This window comes from Lonchura striata, chromosome 20 (genome assembly GCF_050655825.1).
Source record: "Lonchura striata isolate lonStrDom1 chromosome 20, ASM5065582v1, whole genome shotgun sequence".
NCBI classification, from domain to species: Eukaryota; Metazoa; Chordata; class Aves; order Passeriformes; family Estrildidae; genus Lonchura; species Lonchura striata.
This window is the reverse complement of record NC_140722.1, coordinates 7,400,587-7,427,838: the sequence shown is the minus strand read 5'-3', so window position 1 is coordinate 7,427,838 and position 27,252 is coordinate 7,400,587. Positions and strand designations below refer to the sequence as shown.

Here is a 27,252-nt window from a genome sequence, read left to right as displayed (position 1 = left end):
GGTACAATCTGGAAATAAAAGCCCAGCTCTCTTTAGGGAGTTACAGGGATGGCTTTATTTGCTGGTGAAAAACTTGGGTTTAGAGACCCCTATGAGAATATTGTTTGCAAATAATAATAAAGAAACAAAGACTTTAATGTGATGGTAGGAAGCTGAGTTTTTTGTGCATCACTGAATGCAAACAGCTCCCATGCTGAAAAAGGTCCATTCTACTTTCATGAAAAAAATAGCATTCAGAGCTTGTTTGGTTTTGGATTTGATAATTTTGATTGTGTTGTGAACTTTGGTTTAACTGACACTGATGCTGCAATTTCTTCCAGGATAGCTGGATTAGCACAGCTCTCTTGGGATATATGAAGCATATCCCAGCCCAAGGAGTTCTTCTGCCACCTTCTGTGCATAATCAGCTAAACTGACAAACCCTCGAGTTTGCTGTCAGCATGCTTGTACTGTGTTGGCATTTTTATTGTTATAATTACTTAAGGAGGGGAGGAAACAGACATTGTATTTTTCACACATATAGGTGACATAGCAGCTCTTTGTATTGTCAAATCAATCTAAATTTTGGGCTAAATGGAGCAGGAGGCAGATTTGCTTGAATCCAAACACAGCAAGTAACAATAATAGCATCAGACACATTGTATTGATTGATTTCAGCCAAGGTATGTCAGCAGATAACTGGTGCTAAGTGCTGCCAGTATGTGTAAAAGGGGAAGGGTGTGTGGGAAGGGGAAAAAAGTCACAGGTTTTAGTGTCAAAGCTCAAAACATGACAGGTTTTTGTTTGTTTATTTAAACCAGTTTACTATATTTTGCCAGCATTTTATAGCTTATGTCAACAGAAGAGTTTCTCTGAGAGCTGATACTAATATGTCTGCTGAAATCACTGTGCCTACAGAATTGGTAGCAGACACTTCTAGAATTGTTGAAATTGTTGAAATTCCAGATGTTTTTAGCCTGGTGTAGCTATTCTAGGGTAGTAAAACACAGGATAGGCAAACACTCCTACTTTTGTTTTCTCTCTTTCAGTTATATATACCCCCACCTATATTTTCATGTGTTTTTCATATTTATTTATAGTTTCCCTAAATATTGACACATTAACCAAGCTTTTGCTCAATCAGAAGTCACCATATAGCACTGTATTATCCATAGATTTGTGTAGAAAGTGGCCAAAACCACTGCAGTTTTAAATTTTTTTTCTGTGCAGTTTAATATTAGGGGAATAGTTCAGTTGTTTCTTGTGATATTGTTGAATTCTGATCCCTGTGGTTCTGTGTATAATTTTGTTTTGCTACATGCAGTAAAAGCTTAAGGAAAAATTAAACTTGTTGACCCAATTCTGATGAAATTTCACTTGTATTTTGTCAGAATCATATCACTGTTCTGTGACTGTCCTTTACAGCTGCTTGTGTACTTGTTTCTTTTGAAATATGTCAGTGAGTTCTTCTTAATTGAGCTGAGCATTTCATATTCATCAGGGATTACTGAAATTTTGTTCTGAGAGAATGAAGTTGCAAATGCTCTTATTTTAAAATGATGAAATAAAAATCTTTAAAGAGCATGAATGACAAACCATAACATTGTTGGAACATTTTGCATCAATTTGCAGACTTTAACCACATTGTTTGTATGTGTTACAGATCCTGGCTCTGCTGAACGCACAGCACAAAAAAGGAAATTTCCCAGCCCTCCACATTCCTCCAATGGCCACTCACCTCAAGATGCATCAACAAGTCCTATAAAAAAGAAAAAGAAGCCTGGTCTATTGAACAGTAATAATAAAGAGCAGGTAAGAGAAGTCATGGTTTTATTACTCCAGAACATGAAACAGTAGAGGATGTAGAGACAGCTGATCATGAGCTCAGTCTTCTTCAAGGATGCTCCATTTTTGTACTCTTAAGGAATGGATATTAATTTTTGAATGCAGTGGGGGTAGGAGTTGGTATTATAATTTTAATTTGAATGCTCTTTGATCATTGCTTTACATCTGTTGAAAAAGACCACTTGCGTCCTGCTTAGTGATTTTGTAAAGGTAATAAGATGTATAACCAATAAATGCAATTTGGAACAGAATTACAATTAATAATAACAAAACCAACAATAACTTTTTAATTAAAACTATTAGCAGGAAATGTTCAGTAGTGTGATAACCTAGATTAATAAAGGTCTCATAATGTCAGTCAAGTTCCTCATCTGCTTGCAGTCCTTTCTTAGGTGCCTGTTATTCAGCTCCACCTTGGTACTCTGTATATTTCTTCCCCTTCCTTAAAGTTTCCAGGCAGTACACTCCTACCAAACTAGTTAAATCAAAGGGTCACACTGACTTTTCAGTCTTTATGCTTGTAACCTTATTTTTACTGTCTTCTGAATGCAGAATTGATAGCATTTGTTGTCCTTCTTTGAACTTGACTCCACAAGACTTCTGACAATTTCTTAATCATTGTATGATGCACGTGAAAGAATTATATGACTTGTATTGAATAGCAGATGTTGTAAAGTATGTGTATCATCTTGAATAGATTACATGAAAGCAGTCTTCAGCCTTACTGGAATTACTTCACTCCTGATGTACTAATGACACACCTGTGTATTTTTCAAAGTACATTTTTGTGTCACGGGGTTTTTTGCCAGTGTCATAAACACAGGATTAAATTCTGAGTGTTCAAAGCACTTTCTCCTGCCATAAGAGCATCCACGTTATCCTGGAACAGTTGCACTGGTGAAGAAAGAAAATGAAATTCCTACTCACTGCAGTTGTCCTGGACCAAAAGCTGTGAATAAATCAGGCCTTAAAACTCAGTATAAATTGTCTTTTATTTCAGGATAATCAGGAGGTGTAACTGTATCATTTGGAGGTTTGGCATTTACTGAACTTCACTGCAGCCTGGGTTTATTCCTTTACATCTTGGGCATTTTCTGGGCAGATATTGCCCCCCTGAAGTCTGAGCTTGTAACTGTGCAGTGCAAAGATAATTTTGCAAACAGTAGAATTGAATCCTTGGGTATTAATTTCCACTTTTTCTTCCTACATTTAAAAATATATGTGAAAACTCAGTTGCCGTTGTTGAACTTGATAAATTCCCCTTGGTAAATACTTTTCTGTTTTCCAGGTATCTCAGACCTGAAATGTACAGCATAGAATAAAGTTGTGTATCTAATGAAGAAAACCTATCAGACTTGCTTATTTGTTGTGTTTGTTACAAGTTAGCAAGAAAACATCTTCTGTGTAGTTCTGTTTAGCTTTTACAAGTTGCTTTTCATTTTATGTCGTCTTGCATGTCACATTTGAAGTGGGCATGCCTGAAGATTGTTGTGTCTAAATAGGTTCAAACTCTGCTCTCTGTGGTAGCAGGAGTTGTTTTTAAAGATTCTTTTACTGCTGAACAGATGTGAGCTGAGCATGCAGGTTCTAGTTTTGTTCTCAGGGTGAGTTTGAGTATGATGTAGCTGATAGCTGTGGTTCTGATTGACTGATAAATCTGTTTTGAGGTATGACAACCTCCCTGGAAGCATCTAACTTGAATATTCTATGTTACAAAGTGCTTTATAGAACTTGAACATTTCAAGATACCATTACAAAAATTATAGTTGCACGAAGCTTTGAATTACATGTTGTTGGTTCAGTCACAGATCTTCAGTATGGTGCCATCAAGTATTTAAAGTGCTGAAAATCACACAAAGAATTAAGGAATTGTAGAATGTAATTAAGGTAAAAAATTAGGAACTTCTGACATTTAATTTGACAGCTATAATGTAATTAAAATTGTCAGCTTGTTTTACTACTAGTTTCAAAATTAATTTAAACTGAATATAGATAGTGATCTTTTTCTCTCCAAAACAGCACTACAGTACTGTTGTTTGTTTTCTTCAGTTTCCTTTGTCATTCTACAGGTCTTAATATCTTCAATAAAGCCTTTAAAACAAGCTACCACCTAGTTGAGCTTGAACTTTAATAACTGTTAAAATTTTAACTCTTAAAACATATTACTTTGACTAGGATAAGTGAAAAGGTCCCTTGATGCAGTTGAATCATTCATTTTCAGTCTTTTGTTCTTTGGGTCTCTGTTGAATCTCTAAACCCTTTTTTATTTTGTTTCTTAAACTTGGCTTAGGGAAAATAAGATGATAGTTATCTAAATGATAAAAGCATCCTTGAACAGAAACCAAATTCATCTCATTTGCCAGCAAAAATTGACTTCTCTTCAGTTTGGATGTTACAATTTCTGTGGAGGTTTCACAGATTTTATGTTTGTCTTAAAACAGAATCTTTGAATCTTACAAAATTAGTGTGGATAGATTACTTATATCCACTTCAAAGTCAGAATATATATTAAATTCCTCTGGTAATTTTCTTTATCTGCAGTGGAGGAAGTGTTCCATAGCTGCCTTTCCATGTATACAAGACTGAGATGGTCTCACAGCTGTGGTGCACTTAGGTGCAAACAAAACATGCTTCTGCACTGGAAATTATAACTTTCCCTTCCTCATTCTAGTTTCTTTATTTGAATGCTTGTTGTAGTAATTAGTTTGAGATGGACTGAAACCCTTATGCTGTCCCACTTATTCCACAAGATCTCATAGAACCATCCTTCTGAAATTCTTGTCGTGTTATGTCATTAAATGTTTGTATATAGGAAGTACAGAAGTAGCACTTTGCCCATTTCTGTAGTGGGAACAAATTGTCTCTGGGCTTTATCATCTGTAGAATAGAAAATGAAAACCACCAAAACTGGCACAAAATCATGAGAAATTTTAGGTGTGGCAGAGTGTTTATAGATAACATCCTTTCTTAGCCTAAGATATTATAGAGTGCTATATAATCTGGGTTTTCTTAAGATACAATATCTTCATGTGGGTTGTTGCTTCTACCTTGAAGATCCCTTATTCCTGCAAATAATTAGATATCCTCCTTTGTAACTTTAGATATCTAGAAATACTATGGTTCAAAGTGGCATGCTGGTGCTTTCTGGGGAAGCCCTGTGTGCCTGATTTTGTTCAGGATGCCTCAAAGGTACAGAACACGTTTGGCTGCACTGTTCTGTGAATCACATGGGTATGTGACAGCTCAAGAGTCTCAGAAGTTGCAGATTTGTAAATGGTGTCGGACACTTGCAGAATGACCTGAGAATAAAACAAAATGGTTCTTTAGACTACAAGTTTTGGATAATTACAAGTGAAGTCACAAGCAAGTGGTTTTACATCAAACAAAAAAGTCACATTAAATGAGCTGTTTAAAGTCTCAAGGCTGTTTCCCTCCTCAGCCAACCACCCCTATAATGAATATCAAACAGAGAATTTGAGTTCCCTTGTCATTAATACATAGAAAGTAGTTTTCTATGTTAGCAGCTCTTCAGAGATGATATAACAAACTTTAGGTATCTCTGGACCCATTTCAGCTATCCCAGGCTCTTCACATTTTGTTTTTGGCGTCAGCTGTGTCATCTCTGAGCTGTCAGGCTCAAGGGAAGGACCAGTTCATGCAGGTTACAGAGTTAATGCTGTTTTCTAGTGCAGGCAAACAGGTAGAGATGTGAGTCTCAAATTGTGATATGCATTTAGGTGGTGAATGAAATCTCTCCTGTAGTGGAGGTGGCTGCTCAGGATGTGATTTGCTCCTTTGTCAACCTTCTCTACAGTTTGCCTTATTAATCAAAATCGGCATTGGCTTGCTTCGTGGTACAAAGCTGTAAACTGCTGCAAACTAGCACAGATTTGCATGGTGTTCAACTCCTTGTTTCGGGACTAACCTCTTCAGATGTCCTAGGTTTAGCCACCACTAAATAGCTCAGTATTTAGCTTGCACGGCCGCATTAAATTCTGAGTTTAGAGGGCCTAATAGCTTCTATAGCAATACTTCTTTCTTGAAGCTGAAAATGTTTGCTGGCTCTTGTTGGATTGCATGTCTTGCACTCAATGCCCTCACTTGCCACAAAAGATTTATTTCCGGTCTTGAGTGCAAATTGTCATTCAGCATCTGAATAAGCAGTAAACTTCTTTATGAATGATTTTGTGCAATGACTAAGATACTGTGCTTGCATAAATGTTAATCAAACTCTGTAAATTGCTGTGTGCTTATATATTATGAATATTATGATTTGAAAAAATGCAAATTTGTTTTGAAACCAAACCTGTTTTTCTTGCCTACATTTCAGTCAGAACTAAGACATGGTCCGTTTTACTATATGAAGCAGCCACTCACCACAGACCCTGTTGATGTTGTACCACAGGATGGACGGAATGATTTCTATTGCTGGGTTTGTCATCGGGAAGGCCAAGTCCTCTGCTGTGAACTCTGTCCTCGGGTTTATCATGCTAAGTGTCTGAAACTGACAGCCGAACCAGAGGGGGATTGGTTTTGCCCAGAATGTGAGGTTAGTTTGATATAAGGAGTAGATTTCTTTCTTGGTTTTGAGATTTAAACAGCTTTTTCTGTGTTCTGAAATGTTTCTGGTTTATTCCTATTGCCTCTTGGTCAAGGTACCAGAAAAACTTGTGCAGAAGAGGAGGCATCCATGGCTTTGCTTCACCACTTTTTCTCTGTGTGTTACCTGCCTTGTGTTTGCCTTCTTACCATGAATCTCCAACTCCCATTGTGTCTCCAGCTCTAGAGAAGCACCATTTCAAAGAGTGAAGTCTTCATCAGGCACCAGTAATCCTGAAATCATTCTGAAGTTTTCACTAGTTTGACTTGTGCTTCTTGTGGGCTGATCAGCTTTTCAGCAGTGCAGAAAGAAATGCACAATAGGGTCCACATAAACAAGTGGGTATTTTGTTACTGTGGAAGAATTGAATCATTCCTCTCCAGTGATTTCTGGGGAGAGAATACTTAGCATCCAAATATCTGTAATGAAAGCAAATTGGTTTATGGCATGTTTTCCTCTGATCACTTATTTTATAAGAGCCCAGGTGACCTCACTCTCTCACATTGCTCTGAACCCACATTGTATTTGGGAATTTTATGTATTCACATATTCATTTCATGTGATCTTGAAGATGCTGGATAATTTTCAACTCTTTTCCTTTTTTCTTCTTTTTTGATAACATAGTTGAAAACCCAGGTAAAACAGGCATCTGGAGTAATTACATTGCATTATGAGAAATGTTTTGTTTCTTATAGAACAGCTATTGTATTTCATTTGACTGCTAGAATGTTTCAGTGGAGAATGATTTATCTAGAAATGTTTCCTGACAGTGTTTTTTTAATCTGAACTTTTAGAAAATCACAGTTGCAGAATGCATAGAAACACAGAGTAAAGCAATGACAATGCTCACCATTGAACAGCTATCATATCTACTGAAGTTTGCACTACAGAAAATGAAACAGCCAGGGGTAAGGACATTTTTATTGTTTTCCTCTTTAAATACTTGGATCATGTGTTTGTCATAATCTGGGGTTTACTTGCTTTAGTGGATGATGAATGTTTAGTTTATCAGATTGTGGCAGCTTCTGTTCTATCTGCCACCTGTCTAGCACAGACAGATTAGTTTAGGTTGTACAGACTGTTTCGGAGTGCATTTAAAATGTAGTTTTGTGATGTAACTTCTGGATGTATTTTCAGTAGGTATAATGAAAATACAGTGTGGTTTTCCAGTGGAAGGTAGTGGTTTCTCACTTTCTGAAAGTGGACAATGCTGTATCAGATATAAAAGGGGAATGTGGAGACATGATCTCTTCCCAATAGACAGCCCTAGGCACTGAATTATTGATTATATGTGTTGAAAATGCAGCTTCTGTCTGTTATTAGCAAGTGTTCTTCCCACAGAAGTTGGTTGTATCGCATACTTTTAAAATGCTGAGGAAATTCCTTCAGTGTGTCCAAAACCTGTGCCATTGTGTGTTATAAATCACAGCAGTACCTTTTAAAAATCCCCCAATTTTTGTGATTTTTGCAATTCATCATGTTCAGCATATGAAAAATCAGTTAAATGAGACCCTTATTTCCTGTTGTTCTGCTATTAATGTATTACCTCACAATATTTTATAATTACCTTTAAAGAATTTTGTCTGATAACACAGAAAATGAGTGAATGTTGTGTAATTGATGAAACTGTTCAGTATTAATAACCAGTGTGGTTATTTTCTCCCCTAACAGACAGAGCCATTTCAAAAGCCAGTTTCACTGGATCAACACCCAGATTATGCAGAATATATCTTTCATCCAATGGACCTTTGTACATTAGAGAAGGTTTGTATGAAGCTAGCTGAGGAAGGTCCTTGAGTTTGATTGCTATCTGTAACATTTCTAAATGTTTGATGGCAGGGAGAGCGAAGTTTTTGAATTTATTTTGATGGTGGGGTGGTTTCTTGGTTATTATGTAAGTCAGTTCATTTACAGCTTAAAACCAATCATATGTTAACTGAACTTCTCTGTTTTGCCTGAGCCAGTAACAAATGCTCAGGAATAAATAGTGTGAAAAAGACAAACTTACACTGCTGACTTTCTTCTATTAAATTAATCTGATTCCATGAATAATCTCCAGGAGAGACTTCTTAAAGCAGGATTTACATTTGATCATTATGTAGCATTATGTTTCATTTGATCATTATGGATCATTGGTTCATTAATTAGGCACCATTTTATGTATATCCAGGGGTCATTCCTGACTCATTTTACTGATCATTTAACAAATACTGTAATCTCCACTGCACCTGAGGTGTAGGAGAAAAAAGAAACAGTCAAGAGGTGGGTAATGGAACTTTCATTTTCAGTTCAATAGTAATTTGAAAGTACATACAATGAAGAAATTCTCCATTGCTTAATGAAGAGTGACACATTACAGAGCTTTGTTCTGTCAGGACCTGGTGGAGATACAAGTTTTCATTCTCTGTGTCCTTACAGAGGAGGTTGATGGTATAAAGTATGGTAACAAAACCACAGGACTGATTTTGTTTAATTAAATTGCCTTACCCACTAGGTAGACTGTAATATTAAACATATTGTCTAATGTAATGTGACCAGTATTTTTTCTGGGTCTTGTAAAAATTAAAACTTCTGTGGAATGATAATACATCAGTAGAAGAAACCAAAGACTTTTCTACAGAAACATTGTGTTCCTAACTGTTAGGAAACATGTTTTTTTGGAAATGTTTGAGATGTTGATCTAAATAACTCACTATTTAGATTTAATTTGGACAGTTCATACATTTTCAGGGCAGTCAAAAGGTACATTGAATTTGAGAGATTCTTAAGCATTTAGAATCATAACTCTGCGGTAAATAAATATCATAGCATCACTGACTGGTTTGGGTTGGAAGAGCCTTTAAAGCTCATCTCATTCCAGCCCCTGCTGTGAACAAGGACACCTTCCACAGGACCAGGTTGCTCAGAGCTCTGTCCAGCCTGGCCTTGAACACCTCCAGGGGTCAGTTTTTTAATTGTATGACTGATAGGACACAACATTCAGGAAGAAGCTGTCACTTTTTACTGATTTCTGTTTCCTGATATGTTGTTAATTTCTTCCTTACAGAATGTTAAAAAGAAAATGTACGGTTGCACTGAAGCATTTTTGGCTGATGCCAAATGGATTTTGCACAACTGCATTATTTACAATGGGGGTAGGTATTAATGTGTACTTACTGCCTCAGATATGAAACCTTGACACAGTTAAAGTCATAGAGCAATTTATAGACTTCTACACTGAAATTGTCTTCCTGTTAATGACTATAGTGCCTAAAACCAACAAATTATTTTAACAAGTGGCATAAATAAAACTGTAGGGCAAGATACAACTTGTGCTGCCACTTTCTCATTCTATCTTAGAGAAGACATTTCAAATAAGGTAGAATCATAGAATGGTTTGGGTTCATAGGATCATTGAATGATTTGGACCTTAAATGACCTGATCCAATCTGCATCATTTATTTCCAACCCCTGAACTGCTGTAATGTTTTCCATCATACAGCACTTAATTGAGACACAATTGAGAAGATCATACACCAAATCCCTCATTGAAAGAATGTTAGTGGTAGGAAGGCTGCAACAGTCTACAAAAAGGAGCATTTAAAGATTATTAAATGTTACATTGAGAAGAAAGTGCTGATGTTCTGCTTTGGCAAGCAAATAGTTAATGCATATGTTTTTACATAGTTTTTTTAGATCTTCTCATTTGTTTTTATGGATGACTTTTATATCTGAAAACTGTTGATTTTATCATAGTTCTGCTACAACAATTTTCTTGGTTAAAGCATTTTACTGTTTCCTCAGGAAATCACAAATTGACACAAACAGCAAAAGTCATCATCAAAATCTGTGAGCATGAGGTACGAGTACCCCAATTCAATTAATTGTTCTGTGTTTAGTGTTTCCTGTCACGTATTTGTGAGTGACTTAATGCATATTTTCCAATATGTGTATTGCAGATTTATAATTTTTATAGGTTTCCTTGAACTTAGGTATGCATATCCATGGCCTACAGAATGGCATTTGGTAAAAGCATTGCTAATGTCTCTTCCACTAGGATATTCACAATTTATAATTAAGACTTATGGGAGGGGAAGGAAGTGGAGAAAGTGGATATATGGATTCTGATCAAAGGCACCTGTCTTTTTATGAATATTTGGACCTGGAAAAAGAGACCAACATCTGATGCATAGGTGTACATTTTGTAGTTCTTTTACTCTAACAATATGATTTTCTTCTGAATAAATGCAAATGACCACACTTTGGACTCTGTTTAATCTCTCCAATTATTTTGTTTTTTCTTTTCAGATGAATGAAATTGAAGTATGTCCGGAATGTTATTTAGCTGCTTGCCAAAAACGCGAGAATTGGTTTTGTGAGCCTTGTGTAAGTTGGAAATTGTGGTAGTCTAGCTACTGTATTCAACTATCAGTTCTTATTTGACTGTTGTCCTCTCTTTGTTTTAAACCTGTGGTGCTTACTGAGTCAAGGAAAGCTGCTGTAGTTTACCAAGCAGCTTGTGCTGGAGTATCATCCTTGTAGAGTCAGACTGTCTCAATTACTTAGGTGTAAGATTACAGGTTTTCACAAAAGGATTGCTGCAGTTAGAAATAATGGTAAAGACTGTCAGCAGCCAGGTCACAAGTTCTCTGTCCTCAGTTATAAGGTAACTGCCTTGTTCCAGCAGTGCTTCTGTGTGGTACCCTCAGTGCTCGCAGGATTTCTGAAATGTGAATGTCTCTTTTTGCAGATGTGCATCAGTTTAGATTTGCTTTTTCTTTCATGATCTATTGATAGGTTGTCTGTTTCCCGTTTAATACTGAACTGAATTTGGGAAGACACCTTAAGATTCTCAAGTAGAAGTGTGTAATCCACCAAGTTCTTTCTTGAACTGTCCTGGTTTCAGTTGGGATAAGGGTTCCTTTTCTTCTTAGCAGCTGGAACTGTGCTGTGTTTTTGATTCAGTATGAGAATAATGTTGATGACACACTGATGTTTTGGTTCTTGCTAAGTACTGCTTACTCTAAATCAAGGACTTTTTAGTGTCTTATGATCTGCCAAGACACAAGCCTAAGTGAAAATTATGGCTTTTCAAAGATTAGCTCGAGCCTAATTTAAGTTATGCTATATGTTTGGAGGGGACTAATAAAAAATAAATGAATAAAGAAGTGCAATTACAACAATTTTAATCAAGATTTTTGTGTGAGGTTTCATGTTTAGCAAGTTTTTTAAATATAATTTTATCATTTTGTCCTATCAGGATTTGTTTTGTTTATAGTAAAATGGAATCTCGTATTTGGCAAGTGCCTTGTTGGATCTTTATTGAATCTAAGGAATACATACAATTAAAAAAAAAATCATCTTTATTATCAGATTGGAAGGTAGTACTGCTTACATTTTCTTACTGTGTATTTTGCCTCTTTCTCTAGAGCAATCCCCACCCTTTGGTCTGGGCTAAACTCAAAGGCTTTCCATTCTGGCCTGCTAAAGCACTGAGGGATAAAGATGGGCAAGTTGATGCTCGTTTCTTTGGCCAACATGACAGGTGGGAGTTGAACAAAAAGATGTCTTTTGCTGTACTTAAAAATTTCGTGTTGTTATTTTTGTGTGCTTGCAAGTTTTTGCATCCTGTCTTTAGAACCTTGACCCTAACAAAAACTGTGTAATACTGTAGCAAACACAGTTTTAGTTCCTTACATAATTGTAAGATACCTACATAACCTGGTGAGTATGAAGTTTAATTCCTGTGTCTGATGTCATGCTGGGCAGAAGTGCAGTTCTTAAAGGTGGAAGAAACCAGTGAAGTAATTTATGTTAACTAAACATTATGGGAATATGTACACACCTGTAGGTTTAAAAAATACAGAAATATAACTTGTGTTGAAAATGCCAGTTTTGCTCTGAAGAGAGTTCTCTGTACTTTTGGATCCTCTGCTTTGATGGACACAGCCATGATTAATACAAGTTGATTTGTCATGAATTAGAAATACAAATCTATAATAACATGTGCTGTAAAAAATTCAACTATACATGACCATGGAATAATTAAGTCAAAGTTCCTGCTATATTAGGGTCTTGGGAGGCAGTTTCAGGGTCTGCTTCATTTAATGATAAATAAAATCTGTCCAGTACTTGGTGATGGAACCTTTCCTGGCACTGAGGAATTTGGCCAACCTGGCCTGGGGTGTAAAATGTTTCTAAGAGGATGCTTGTGAAGTATTCATTTCCTTACCTGTTTTTTCCATTTTTGTGCTATGACAGATAGACTGTTGAGCAGTGGTTATCTTGCAGTTACATAGACTGTTCCAATTAGGAATATTTTGTCATTTGACCAGTGTTAAGTCATGTTTTATTGTTACTGGGTAAAGTAAAATAAGCCAGGGATAATCCAAGGCATACAATTTGCTCACTTACCAAAACTAAGCACTGAAATATTCATAGAATGTAATGATGGTTCTTTAAAAGTATCTGAACTAGCCATATCGTTATGATTAGGGAAAAATAAATTAGTATGTGCATAAAAGCTGCCAATGTCCATTCACGGTATGAAATGTAGTTATGTTATCTTTTATTTTTCTGTTTTATATATAGGGCCTGGGTTCCAATAAATAATTGCTACCTCATGTCTAAAGAAATTCCTTTTTCTGTGAAAAAGACTAAAAGCATCTTCAATAGTGCAATGCAAGAAATGGAGGTTTATGTTGATAACATTCGTAGAAAATTTGGAGTATTTAATTATGCACCTTTCCGGACACCATATACTCCCAACAATCAATACCAAATGTTGTTAGACCCTGCAAACCCAGCTGCTGGAACTGCAAAGACAGACAAACAAGAGAAAATCAAGCTGAATTTTGATATGACAGCATCACCCAAGATTCTGATGAGCAAGTCTATGCTGAGCAGTAGCACAGGTCGCAGGATTTCACTGACAGATATGCCACGGTCACCAATGAGTACAAACTCATCAGTTCACACTGGCTCTGATGTTGAACAGGATACAGAGAAAAAAGCAACTTCCAGTCATTTTAGTGCCAGTGAAGAATCCATGGATTTCATAGAGAAAAATACAGGTAAAAAAAAAAAGGAGGTACAGGACTTGGGAGATGGACTAGTTTTATTCCATGTACTTTTTAATGACAGGCTGTATTATCACTTGGTTTATGAAGAAATTTTAAAAAAAGAGATGCATTTAATTTTCAGTATCAGAGATAAGAAAGAACAGTTCTTTCTGTCGCCTTGAGAAGGAATGAATAATCTTGTAAAATGACTAAACCCATTCAATTTAAATAGCATGAAATAGTTGTAACTGTTAAAGTGAATGGAGAGTGGAAACAAATAAAAAAAAATAGAATAGTCATGAGTAGGTGTTCTGGTTTTAAATCTGTTTTTATTCATTTTGTACTTTTTCAGCTTCTCCAGCACCAACAAGAACAGGTCAAGCAGGGAGCTTGTCAGGCAGCCCCAAACCTTTCTCTCCTCAAGCATCAACGCCAATTTCTGCTAAGCAAGAAAGAACTTCCACACCAGGAAGCATTCTGAATCTTAACCTTGGTTAGTTTTGATATTTGAAAACTTAATATTCTTACAGCTGAACAAATTATGGTGGTGTCTGTGCAGCATAATATGAACGAATGTGCTTGTATGTGGCTTGAAAGGAGCAAAGGTCTTTAAATGAGACACACATGTAATTATTGTTTTATGAGATTTGCTGGTTTTTTTTTTCTTGTAAAAGAAAGTTTCTGTTATTGTTTCTTGTTGATGAAAGGAAGTTGTTAAAGGATAATCTTTTCTTAGCTGAACTGTAAAAATGAATGTATCTAAAGAGTAGGTAAGTTTCTGAAGGTTGTAATTACATGAACATTGCTGCTCTTCAGCACTCAGTCTCTCTCAAGTGAATTGCTTTGTAGGTTTTCTTGTGATCTTTAGGATTTAGGATTTATTAGGGCTTCTCTCTTGCTGCCTTCACATCACCTCCTCACTGACCATCCCTCTCTAGGGAGATAGGTGGATGAAAGGAATTAGCAGAATTCTTGAAGTCTTGAAACTCCCTAGAAGTAAATTTTGGGATTGTGGAATTTTGAAAGATGGAGTAGGTAAGTACTAAGTTGGTAAAATAGTTCCTGCAAGCCAAACATGTAAATCAGTTTCCTCAGTCATGCTGTGTTCCTGTGAGTGTTCTGATTCAGTTCTGGTTGCTTTTTACCTCCACAGAGAAACAGGATTTTGCCCCTTTTTTGTTAGGTATTTCAGGAAGGTTTATATTCAAATAATGAATTAATGTCTTCAGTGCCTTATGGATATTCTGATTCTGGATACAAGCTCAGAAGTCTGTTTTTCAGTGGGTCATATGTGTGGACATAATTGTAGAATTAATTTCTTCTGCTGCACTGCAGCTGTTTGTCACCTCATCTGAGGTGTCAATGCATTTGGAATAACATTAAGAAAGACAATAGTGCTGCAGTTGTGTGAGCCACAGATGGGAGACATCAGCTGGAACACTTTGAATAAATAGCATAGATTGGAAAATCCGATGTTATGGTCCATGAGTAATACCATAAAAGAAATGCTTATAATGCTCTCAAGTAGATTATCTGGGTTTTTTTTCAGGTTTAGGGGAATTTCCTTTATTAAATGTACTTTTTGGTGGTGAGAGTGAACAACCCTTCTTCATTTTATAGTGTCAGCTGTGCCAGACGTGTTGTGTGGATGTTAGAATTTTTCCAGTATAACTCATTGTGTCTCATTATCATACGTGATGTGAACAGAGTTTCCCTCTGCAAAAACTAAAGTGAGAGTCCAGAAAACAAAGACACTTTGTATCTTCAGAAGAGTGCTAGGAGGATCCTGTGGTCTGCAATTCAGCAAAAAGGAAGGAAAAATAACAGAAATGAACCATCTGTTGCTACTGGCAGACTTGCTAATTTAAAAAATGGCGGTGTGAATGAGCAAGATATACAGGGATTTGGGGGGAAGGAAAACGTGTGTCTGACAGTATAGGACCTGCCCTTGGATAACAGAGGCAGGAAACAATTAGAATGATATGAAATTCAAACTTACAAAGAATGTCTGGTCAGAGGAGTCATGGTTCAGGCCTTTGTGTTTATTTCACTTTTCTCTAAGTTGTACCTCAACAGAAAATATTTTGTAAATATATATGTGTGTGTGTGTGTATGTATAGTAAAATAAGGCAACACTGTGTCATATTTAACTGCTCTGGAATGAAACTTGAAAATAAAGGACAAATGCACATTGTGCCTGGGTTACCTTTTGCCTTTTCTGGTTTTTATCAGCTTATGGCATTGGCTCTTCTGATCCTACCATGAGCCAGTTAAAGGAGCTAAATTGGCCAAACATCCTTCTTTTCCTTTTTTTACCCCTTCTTCATGGGTCCTTTCTCTTTCCCCAGCTAACTCCAACTGGTTTAGTGCCCTGAGCACTGATGGAATGTCAGCACTCCTAGCAAAGGGTAAAGGATAGGACTGTGCTATACAAATACAACCTCTGCAATGGGAAAATTGAGGCAAAAATGTGAAACTTCATTGCTAAGACAATTTTACCCATAGCACTCTAGTGTGTATTCTTTGCAGACAGATGTGTGCATTTCAGAATGAAAATTCTTTACACATAGATGAAAACTCAAGATTTTGCTGACATATACTGAAAAATTTGCTATTCTTTCTTGAATTTACTAATTTATCCAGTGAAATAATTCACATTTTCATATGTATTCTCATGACCTGAGTTTTGGATTTTAAATGATGACTATAAAGATTTTGTGTCTTATACTAGTATGAAGATTTTATTTCTATTTAATTTTCTCTGTGATGGTAGTGCTCCTAGTAGTAAATAGCAGCAGTAGTTTGTTTGAGGTGCTGTCAGACAGCTTTACAAACCTGAATGGGTATTTCTTGATAAATTCACATTGATGGAGAAAATGTCCCCATAATTGATGCATGTGTCTGTGTGTGTGAAGAGAGGAAGAATCCATTCTTGTAGTAAAGTCATTTTAGAGTTACTATTTAGCCCACAGTTAGGAAAAAAAGTGAAGTATGTTTCAGATTATTTGCGTTGCTCTTTGGTGAAACGTGTTTTATCTGGATAGCGATCTCGGTTCTTTGTGTAAAATCTTTTTTCTTAGTTTGTGCTTGTTTTTGCAGATCGTAGCAAGGCCGAGATGGATCTGAAGGAGCTGAGTGAGTCGGTGCAGCAGCAGAGCACCCCCGTGCAGCTCATCTCTCCCAAGCGCCAGATCCGCAGCCGCTTCCAGCTCAACCTCGACAAGACCATCGAGAGCTGTAAAGCACAACTGGGTGAGTGTCCCTCAGGAACATCAGAAGGATACACTTAAATTGGAGGCCAAATAAGCTTTTGGATAGTAAACCCATAAATATTTTGTTTTAGAACAAGAGTAAAGAATATTCAAACTTTTATAGAATATTCTACTCTGAGGCGAGTAGAATGCACTGAACTAGTTCGCTTTAAAACACAGTGAGATCTGATGCTTCAAATTTTTGTTTCATCTTTTAACCTGTTTTTGTGCCATTCTGATGTAGATGAAGATAATAGGAGATGATTATAGTTTTATCTGCTTTGACTGTTGAAAAATTGGAGAATTCTGCCTAAATTCTGTCAGTTGCACAAAGTAGGATGAATGTAAGTAACTGTAATCAGGTGAATAATGTTGCTGATTTTTAAAGCGGCTTCTTGTGGATAAAAATAATTAGTTTTTATATTTGCCAGCATTGGGTCCTGAGTTGAACAAAAGACGTTGCAGGTAGTGGGGAAAAGCAGTGAAAGGAGGGCCACTGAATGAAATAAAAATATTAATTGGAGTATGTAGAAGTTCATTCTTATACATTATGGTGCTGGGATAGGGCATTAAGCTTTGTAGCTTAAGCACTGACAGTTAAGGTAATGTGTACACTTTGTTCCTGTATATAGAGTATTTTCATGGTAATGTCAGTCAGTCTGATGTCAGCATGGAATGTACTTTCCTTCCCACAATTAGGAATAAATGAAATATCTGAAGCTGTTTATACAGCAGTAGAACACAGTGACTCTGAAGATTCTGAAAAATCTGATACCAGTGACAGTGAATATAGTGATGAGGATCAGAAATCAAAGAATGATCAAGAGGATGGTGAGGATAAGGAAGGTGCAAGAAGTGACAAAGAATCATTGAGCTTGAAAAAAAAACCCAAGCTTCCAGCACAGAATGAAGACAAGGAGGAACTTAAAAGCACAAGTCCAGAAGTGGAGAAAACAGAAGAACCGGTCAAGGAAAAAGGTGTTTCAGACACTGAAAAAGAATTTTCTGAAAAGGGAAAGAGTTTACAGCATCCTGCAAAAGAAAAGCTGAAAGGTAAAGATGAAACAGACTCTCCAACTGTGCATCTAGGACTGGACTCTGATTCCGAGAGTGAACTTGTCATCGATCTAGGAGATGATCATTGTACTCGTGAAGGAAGGAAAAACAAGAAAGACTCTAAAGAATCTTCTCCTAAACAAGATGGTAGGATGAAATTATTTCCTTTTGTTTCCCTTCTGTTCTGTAGGGCTTTTACCAAAGGTAGAATTCCACCTTTATTTTTGCATTAAGATAAAATTATCTGTATTAAAACAATTCTTAGGAGTGATTATTCATCCTTTGTGACTATGAAAAAAGTTTTCAGTGCCCATTGTAGTTTTTGGTTTAAACAAAATTAGTTTTACTGTTTCCTTTCAGCAGAATGGAACTATGAATATCCATAATTTTTGCTGGGCAGGACCCAGCACTTGGCCTTATTGAACCTGATTAAATTGTCCCAGGCCATTGATTCAATCTGTCAAGATCTTGGCAGAGCCTTCCTGCCCTTGAGCAGATCAGCACTCCTGCCCAACATGGTGTCATCTGCATTGGATTGTCAATGTCGGTTCACTGTTGTTTAGAAAGGTTATAGTTTCTTCAGTTACTGCTCAGATATTAATCCTTGAGAATTTTTTTTTCTCCTGAAAGAAATTTGGATGACAGGTGAAAGTGGTAAGGCAGAAACACCCTAACAAGTGCTAACCTCTCATGTATCTTTTGAATGAGGGTCAGGCTGGTTTTTCGTGGTTTTGTACTTCTTGTTTTGCTTAGTTACTGATGCATCTGAATTGCCACCACTTTCAAGTAGACTGAAATTACTTTACTTGTAGAATATTGATTACTTTTGAGGAAATCAATTCAAAGCAGACTGGAAGGTGTAAATATAGCTGTTCCAAAAACTAGATGGAAAATTACAAATCAGATGTGTTGGTGAAAAGCTGGCATAACATTTTATATTTGTTCAGTTGTAGGTAAAACTCCACCTTCCTCCAGTGCAAGCACCCAGCCTCTACCAGAAACTCCAGTGCTCACCCGCTCTGCATCACAGACCCCCCCAGCTGGTGTGACAGCCACCACCAGTGCTGCTTCTACTGTCAGTGCTCCCTCTGCTGCCACAGGGAGCCCTGTGAAAAAGCAGAGGCCTCTGCTGCCCAAGGAAACTGCCCCTGCTGTGCAGAGGGTGGTGTGGAATTCTTCAAATAAATTCCAGACATCTTCTCAGAAGTGGCACATGCAGAAGGTACAGAGGCAGCAGCAGCAGCAGAGCCAGCAGTCTCAGTCACAGCAGCCTCAGTCCTCTCAGGGGACAAGATATCAGACAAGACAAGCAGTTAAAGGTACACACTTTTCTAATTCAAATATGCCTGTGGTGCCAGAATTCCCCAGTAGTGATCCCTGTGCTCCAAGGGTGCCCAGCCAGGAGTCCTGTATAAACAAAATCTCAAAGTATGCTTCTACTCTGATAAGTGTCTCCAGTATAAAAGTTACTCACTATACTTGCTCTTTCTGGTGTGTATTTAGAATAGTGTATTTTATTTTAAGGACAAAAAAAAAGTGTGTCTCTATAAATATTTTTGCTTTTCATAGGCATAACAGATTTGGAAGGGTGAACTGAATAATTTTCTGGATCATATGCTAAAACCATTAACTATTCCACTTGCACGTTTACCAATATCACCTCAATATTTACAAATTGCTTCCAGTTTTATCTGACAAGCAGCAGATCTGAAGGGTTTTTCAGAGTATAATTTGACAACAATGGCATTACCCAGGCTCCAGGATTTGTCTTTGAAATCTCTGTTTAACAAGACTTTGATGCTAGCTTACTGAGCAAACAGCCCTGGCATTTCAGAATGTTTTCACAACTGTTTTCTCACCATCCCTTTGCTGGAGCCTTCACCAATAGCTGGCACAGGGTAACACAAGCCTGTGCTGCTGTTGCTTCTCTTCATTTAACAGCAACTTGATGTAAATCAGCTTCATTTGTCATTTCAAGTTAATAAACTGAAATGTTTACTGTTGTGCCTGATGAGGAGACATTCTCCACTCTGCTGATAGCACTGGCATGCAGGTGATCTTGTAGAGGAGAGAGGTTTGGGTGATGGTTCACATACAGACATTTAGAGAGGCTCATTTTTCTGGACCCAAATGCTTCTGCTTCTGTCATTTGAGCAGTGTTGAGGAAGTCGTATCTTTCTGCTTGTAGACTGCACAAATTGATCCAGACATATGCAGTGAGGAAAAATAAATGTGAAAATTGGAGAAGTTAAATGTGAAACTTTTAGTAGCAATCGTGCTATAATATATACCTCAATAGTATGGGCTGAACTTTGTGTTCAGCCCATGAGTTTGTTTTCTCAATGTTGTTTACTATTGAGCACATCATGACAACGTTCCATCTTAGATTTCCAGACTATAATATTTATCATGTGAGAACTATAAAATCCATAGATCTCTTATACACTAAATTGGCCTAAACAGAAATATAGCACATAAATATGAATGAATTGTTTATTTCAGTTACTCCACTACTGAGGAAATTGGCAATGAAGACATCTTTTATAATATGAATCAGTAAAAATAGCTTGAAAAGTTTTATTCTTTAAAAAAATACTATTTAAAAAATACTCCAGCAGGTAAGTCATTAGAACTGAGGGAGACTTCTGTATTGGCCAGTCTAAAATGGTGAGTTTTAAAGTTATATTTACTTCATTACCTCTAAGCCTTAAAATTATGTACAAGTTCAGTGGCTGAGCACTGTTAAGTTAATCATTAGATGGCACTATTGTATAAATAATACAAATTGAAATGGTTACATGCACACAGTTTAGTTAGATATTGAAGGCAGAAATTTGCGTGTTGTTTTCATAATTCCTTGTGTGATTGATCCCCTCAATGTTCTCTTTTCTTAGCTGTGCAGCAAAAAGAGATCACCCAGAGCACTTCCACATCCACAATAACCTTGGTCACAAGTACTCAGCCTATTTCCATGGTTACCAGCTCTGGATCTGCAAGCACACTTTCTTCTTCACTCAACACAGACTTGCCAATTGCAACAGCTTCAGCTGATGTGGCTGCAGATATTGCTAAATATACCAGCAAAGTAAGTTCTGGAGGAAGGTTTTAATGAAGTTGTACCTTTCTTTTAAAACACCCTGTAGTTTCATCAGATGAGAATTTGTCATAAATGTGTGTTCAGGCATTAAACAGATGCTAAGTTGTTAAAGAGAAGGGCTGCTGTAGTACTGGGCTCATCATAGTGAAAGTGAGGGAAGGGACGTGAGCTTTCCATACTCTCTTAGATACCTAAATTAAAAAATCAATGAATCCTTTCTATTCTTGTATTGAGTTTCTTCCCCAAGTTCATGGTTATATAATTTTTGTTTGTAAATTATATCAATAGCAATTTCTTAGAAAAGTAGAAGGTCAAGCAATTTACCTGTTCAGGACACTTAGAAATCAGAGTCCTGATTTAAATTGTTGTGCTCTAGCTTCTAAATAAATAGAACTAGGTAAATGTCATATATTTAGAGAGAGACAAGAGTAATAATATAGGTTCCCAGTAGAGGGATTGAAAGAAAATCAAAGTGGAAATCTATTAAAAATATATATCAAAGAATTATTTTTCTGCTTTTGTCTCTCAGATGATGGATGCCATCAAAGGAACAATGACGGAAATATATAATGACCTTTCAAAAAATACTACTGGAAGTACAATAGCTGAGGTTAGTGTAAGATTAAAAAATCAACTTCTATTTTAAGTTTGAAAAATGTGAATTAGTGTTTATATATATATATATGCCACATTACTGTATCTACAAAGTATTATATATGGAGATTGTCAAGAGATAACTAATTTCTGTGGTGTTTCAGAAGTAATGATTAGAATGTTGGAAAAAAACACTGAAAAAATACCAGGGGGGCTCTGTAAGATAAGCATTAAGCCATCAAGCCCAGGTCCTTCAATCTTCTGTCAAGAATTGTCCACCTTTATTAAAATCGGAAATGAAGTTGGGTTTTTTGAAAAGAAAATTTTTGTAAACTGGGTAGTGCAGTAGTTTATTACAACCATAGTTTTTAATACGTCTTTAAAATACTTTGAACGTTTTGCATTTTTAATGAAATTCTATACATTGCTTTTAATCTTCCCTAAGGGTGGGACTTAGACTCTTCTAAGGGGTTTTTTTAACCTTGGAAAAAGCAGATTAAGCAGTGCAAACTAAGTGTGAATGGGAACAAATAAAGCTCAATGTGTGATGATTTGTTTACTTGCTTTAACCAAAATAAGGAAGTCAAAGTTTTGAGCAAAAATATTTGTACCCCTGATCCACAGTGATTTGATAATCTTGCTTTTCTAAGCCTCATCTAGTTAAAATAAATGAAATGTCATGCTAATAATTGCAAACAGCACTGAGAAATAGGTTCATGATTCCAGTCAGAAATTTGAGATGTGACAGTTTCAGAGGAATCAAGTTTAACAGAAGTTTGTTGTCTTCAAAGAGTCCTATGGTGAGCAAATTTAGCAAACAGATATTTAGAATACTTCAAGCTTTGGTTTGGGGTTTACTATTGTCTCGTCCTCATGTTAATATGAAGGAGCCTTGATGTAAACAATGGCTCATTGCTTTGGGCATGGTTTTTATACAATAGTTATGTATTACACACCATGCCCTGTTTGTTATTACTAACTATTAAATTTTTAATATTTAGATTCGGCGTTTGAGGATCGAGATAGAAAAACTTCAATGGTTACATCAACAGGAGCTTTCAGAAATGAAACATAATCTAGGTATGAAAATGACAATCCAAAACAGTGTCAGGTATTGTACTACATAGAAAATGGAAAGGCTTCTAGTATGTATTACCTTCATCACATTGTCCCTCTTGGAATTAATGCATTTTGCTTTGTAAAGAAACTAAGATACGATGAACAAATGAGATGAGAGAAGAGATGGATGTATTTTCTGAATTTGGAGCAGAACAAAAGTTTGCGCTTGCAAAGACAAAGCATGTTAGCAGCAACTGCATTTGTCCTTTTTGTGCTTATGCTGTATTCTGGTCCTTTGTGGGACATTTAGAACTAAAGTGTTAAACAAATGGAAGGTAATGGTTAAAAATCATGGTGCCAGAATACGAAAAGATGGAAGACTTGCATTTGTTGAATAGGTATGAAACAGATGCCCAAACTCAGGGAATACCTTGACTGCTAGTTTTAATTTCATGTTATCTTCAAACTTATGAATATTACTGTTTTGCTCTTGCTGTTGGGGAGTGGAGAATGCAAACCCATCTTTCTCTGGGTTTTGAGTAGAGTTGACAATGGCTGAAATGCGTCAGAGCCTGGAACAGGAACGAGATCGTTTGATTGCTGAGGTGAAGAAGCAGCTGGAACTGGAAAAGCAACAAGCAGTGGATGAGACCAAGAAGAAGCAATGGTGTGCCAACTGCAAGAAAGAGGCAATCTTTTATTGTTGTTGGAATACCAGCTACTGTGACTACCCCTGCCAACAAGCTCACTGGCCTGAGCATATGAAATCTTGCACACAGTCAGGTAATGGTGCCTCCTACACAGCTGGGGGGATTTGGGTGGGTGGTTGGATCCACAGTGACTCTGTTCTTCATGTGCAGATGTGACTCTGAGGAGGGACTGTGAACTGGCTCCCTTGAGTAGTGGCCTTATTCTCTTTTTTCCTTGATTTTAGCTACTGCGACACAGCAAGAAACAGATACTGAAATTAGCACAGAAACACTAAATAAATCCTCCCAGCCCAGTTCAAGCGTGCAGTCTACAACCACAGAAACAGCCAGCACTCCTAAGGAAAAGGAAGGTTCAGCTGATAAAAGCAAAGAAAATGTTACAGTGAGTATCATCACTTCAAACAAAAATAATGTGTAAGATTTCTCTGAAATCTACCCCTGGATAAGCCAGGCATTTATAACCATTTGTATATTACAAAGAGTGCTTTTTGGGGAGTGATAGAGAGTTGTGGTTTTTGTTCTTCATCTTGTAAAAAAACCTCATTCTGTCCTTTGGGAACACCCTTTCCCCTTCATTTCTTCCCAAAAAAACCTTGTGTTGGCTTGACTGATCCTTCCAGCCAAGGGGGACTGGACCTCTTTCTCTCTCTCTCTCCAGGACCCATCAGTGTAGCTTCTGGTCTGGATCTTTCGATACAAGTTGCCTTCTGATAAGCAATACTGACTGCAGCACTTCCAAGCCCTTCTTGCCTGGGGGTTCAGAGGCCAAGCTCAAGACCTGCATTCAAACCAACTTACTTTCTCACCACAGACTGCCATTAGGGTACCACAATGTTCCATCACACTGATACAACACTTCACCTGGATCCACGGTTAACGGAGCAGTTTTGAAATCCTCCATAGCATCTACTCTGATAGTTTTCAGTAGGCAAGGATGAGCAAATGCTCTAAAAAAAGGGACTTAACATTGCATATATAGAAAATGTTTATAGAGAAGATTCTGCTTTATAGGTAGGGCTTGACTATTAGCAATTTTGGCATCATTTTTTTTCTGCCCTTGCAAGATTTATTAAATGAAAAATTTTAGTGGGGGGTGGGGTGGGGCTGATCCTTCAAACCCTTACACGTGATCCTCCACATCAGTAGGAGCCTTGTTGTATTTTAAAATATTAAAAGCAAACTAATTTTGTAGTATTGTGATTCCAGCATGATGTCTCATCGAGATAGTCCTGTAGAATTGGGAAGCATAGTAATTTAGAGAGCTGTGTTCATTTCTTGACACTTTTGCTACTGTCTGGTGTTAGATCTCTGGGCTTGAAATGTCATCTTAAGGGAGTAACTTGGGGAACAGATTGGAAGGGGGGGAAAAGGAGGTGCTATTTCACTTAAATGTTTTGATGAAGTTGGTTAAGCTCTGGTTTACTCACTTAATGTTTGTATGCATTGTTATGGCAGCACAAGCTTTGTATTGCTGGGGAAGTAGGGAATATGAGACCTAAAACCTGCCAGGGAATATTCCAGTTACACAGATATGGAATTGCTTTTATATAGATGTTCTACCTGAAACATCATGCTATATACATTGATCATGTTCATAATTTGAATTTTGTTTTATTAACAAAAAAGTAACCTGTGAATTCATTAAGATGCAAATTTTTAACACAAAGAAAACATCCAACATAAATTACATACCATAATAATAATAATGTAACAACTAGGTGGAATTTATGTACAAGCTGAGACTTCTACTGAGGTTGCCTGTGCTGTCTCTGCAGATAGCAACAGGTGTGACAAGCAACCAGCCTATAAAACTGGTCCAGGTACCGCAGACCACCACCTATATTCCAACCACTCAACCCACAATTGTAAGTACAGCATTATAATTTAAAGTCTGCAGCAATGCTGTTCCTGGCATTAAAATTGCTCAGTATCTCTGGGGGGTTGTCTCCGTCTGCTGTTGTATCAAGAGATGAATTCACTGGTATAGTCTCAACTTGCAGTGCAAAATGCTTTATTTTGCTGTGCAACATTCCACCCTTTCATTCCATTCGTGATTGCAAGGATTCAGAAATCTTTAAGTCTGGCAAAGGCACTGAGGACAGGCAGAGGCCATTTCACATTATTGGTCCGTTTCATGTATATACTCAACCACAACATCAATGTAAATATATAGAATTAATTTTAAATATCTTTTAAATATTGTTTTGTCTATGGTATCCTAAAGAGATTTAGAGATTTAATTATTTCTGAGCTATGCTTGATATTCCTGTGACATCTCAGTACCTGTGAAAAAGAATATGCATTCGTCAGCAGTGTCTCTCCCATGCAGTCTCTCTTGCACATTAGCATTATGAAATGAGAAATCACATTGGAATCAGACCTGGGTATTTTCCATCAAAGACTTAACCAAGGACATCCGAATTCCCTAGTGTCAGTCACAGTAGATGGGACAAAAGTGAGTTGGATTGTTGTATTTTTTACATCATATTAGCCCGTTATTTCAGCTGGTTGTGCTCTGCAGTGCTCATGTCAGAGGCAGCTACTGAGCTGATGCTGCCCTGGTCATGGCACATGCTCTGCCTCTGTGCTGGGTTCAGCAGGGAAGCCCATGTGTGGGTAACTTCACTTCTAACTTTAAATACACTGTTATAAACGATCTGATTTAACAGTGTGCCTTACCCACACTGTGGCTGTGAGGCCTGATGTGCTGTAGAAGTTCCTCTGTCTCTCTTTCCCTGTGCACACCCCCATCTGCAGGACACACGTGTGTTGGTGGATACATGCTCATGCACACACAATGCTTCACAGCCATCAGATTCCACACAAACACAGCTCTTGGTGGGGATGGAGACTTCCCACAAAGTCCTCACAGCATTTCAACTCCACTTGGTCTCAGCTGAGACCACTGTGCACCTTTGCAGCATTGGCCCTGAGTTGCTTGGACTGAACTACCATTAACAATAAGGTTTTGTATGTGTTTTAAAATTCAATAGCAGAGTTCTAAGACATCAGGCTTCTTTTGTGAATAGCTGTGAGGTTGTAAGATCCTACAGTGGTTTTGTGTAATATTCAGAAAAATGGCAGTTACCCTCATCTGTTTTCTGTAACACAAAGTATATTGAGTTATGTAAAGCAGAATTGGAAGGTGTGAAAGGTTTCCAACTTTATTTGTGCATGTTTATAACTTTGTACACATTTGCATTAGTCTTGCACAGCTACAGACACCTCTGTATTCTAATGACTGCACGTGCAATTTGAATAATTTTAAACCTTAGTGCATGTTTAATATGTATGCAAAATGTACATATGTGTAAAACTGGCAGAGGTGGAAAATTTACCTCTCAGGGAATGATCTTAACACATTTAAGGAGTCTCGCACATTCCATATTCCGATCGCGCTAAGAACTGAAACTTAATTATTTCCATGTGTGTAAGTGTGTATAGTTAAAAGGCAAATGTGGCAACTTTAATTTCCCCACCTCTAGTACTGACAGTGACAGTGACTTACATAATGACTTCTTCAGAATTCAGTTTGCACTTTGTGTCCAACTAGGAACAACTTCCATTGTATCTTCTGGGTGCCATTTCCACCGAGCTTGTAAACACATCTGAAATCATTACAAAATGGCAGTAATTTTGAATTTATTTAGCAAATTGGTCCCATGTTTGTTTTTTATTCTTCCTGCAGTTAAAATAATGTAAAAATATGAACCCATCTTCTTTGCATTCCAGGGAATGGAATGAGTAGGCTTCTGGAAGGCACAGACTCAGTCACAAAGGAGCTGTAATCCATCTCAGCAGGGATACTCAGAGTCTTTGTGGAATATCATTAAGACGCTCATGTGGTTTCTTGAATCAGTGTGGGGAAACATTGGGCTTCAGTGAACTTGTATTTGTTCTTCCATGTCCTCTCTGGAATGTCACACTACCAGTGGGGGAAGATCTGTGCATCCCTTTCAGGTTCCTCAAAATCTCACTCCCTGTTTCTTCCACAAGATGATGTGAACTGAAATGGATGTGT

The 27,252-nt window shown here is 37.1% G+C and overlaps 1 protein-coding gene and 1 long non-coding RNA gene across 10 annotated transcripts in view; both read left to right on the top strand.

Annotated features, from left to right (window-relative positions):
- The window catches only part of ZMYND8 (zinc finger MYND-type containing 8), a 48,835-nt gene that overhangs the window by 20,480 nt on the left and 1,103 nt on the right, over positions 1–27,252 (top strand). For 4 of the 9 annotated variants that reach the window (XM_085558053.1, XM_085558055.1, XM_021540906.4 and 1 more), the window contains exons 3-21: positions 1,643–1,791; positions 6,230–6,373; positions 7,219–7,332; positions 8,096–8,188; positions 9,471–9,558; positions 10,208–10,263; positions 10,712–10,789; positions 11,833–11,948; positions 12,995–13,476; positions 13,817–13,957; positions 16,564–16,716; positions 17,415–17,918; positions 18,719–19,090; positions 20,666–20,856; positions 21,398–21,478; positions 22,464–22,542; positions 23,065–23,304; positions 23,456–23,613; positions 23,890–25,168. In XM_085558053.1, coding sequence (XP_085414179.1) covers positions 1,643–1,791; positions 6,230–6,373; positions 7,219–7,332; positions 8,096–8,188; positions 9,471–9,558; positions 10,208–10,263; positions 10,712–10,789; positions 11,833–11,948; positions 12,995–13,476; positions 13,817–13,957; positions 16,564–16,716; positions 17,415–17,918; positions 18,719–19,090; positions 20,666–20,856; positions 21,398–21,478; positions 22,464–22,542; positions 23,065–23,304; positions 23,456–23,613; positions 23,890–23,904 — 3,254 coding nt within the window. In that variant the 3' untranslated portion in view covers positions 23,905–25,168. Of the gene's footprint in view, positions 1–1,642; positions 1,792–6,154; positions 6,374–7,218; positions 7,333–8,095; positions 8,189–9,470; positions 9,559–10,207; positions 10,264–10,711; positions 10,790–11,832; positions 11,949–12,994; positions 13,477–13,816; positions 13,958–16,563; positions 16,717–17,414; positions 17,919–18,718; positions 19,091–20,665; positions 20,857–21,397; positions 21,479–22,463; positions 22,543–23,064; positions 23,305–23,455; positions 23,614–23,889; positions 25,169–27,252 lie in introns of those variants that run through there. The other 5 variants (XM_021540900.3, XM_021540902.4, XM_021540903.4 and 2 more) reach the window with 2 other exon arrangements.
- LOC146765718 (uncharacterized) lies at positions 24,102–27,102 on the top strand. Its single transcript, XR_014949654.1, has 3 exons — positions 24,102–24,242; positions 25,007–25,096; positions 26,964–27,102. It is a non-coding gene; the product is annotated as an uncharacterized LOC146765718 (long non-coding RNA).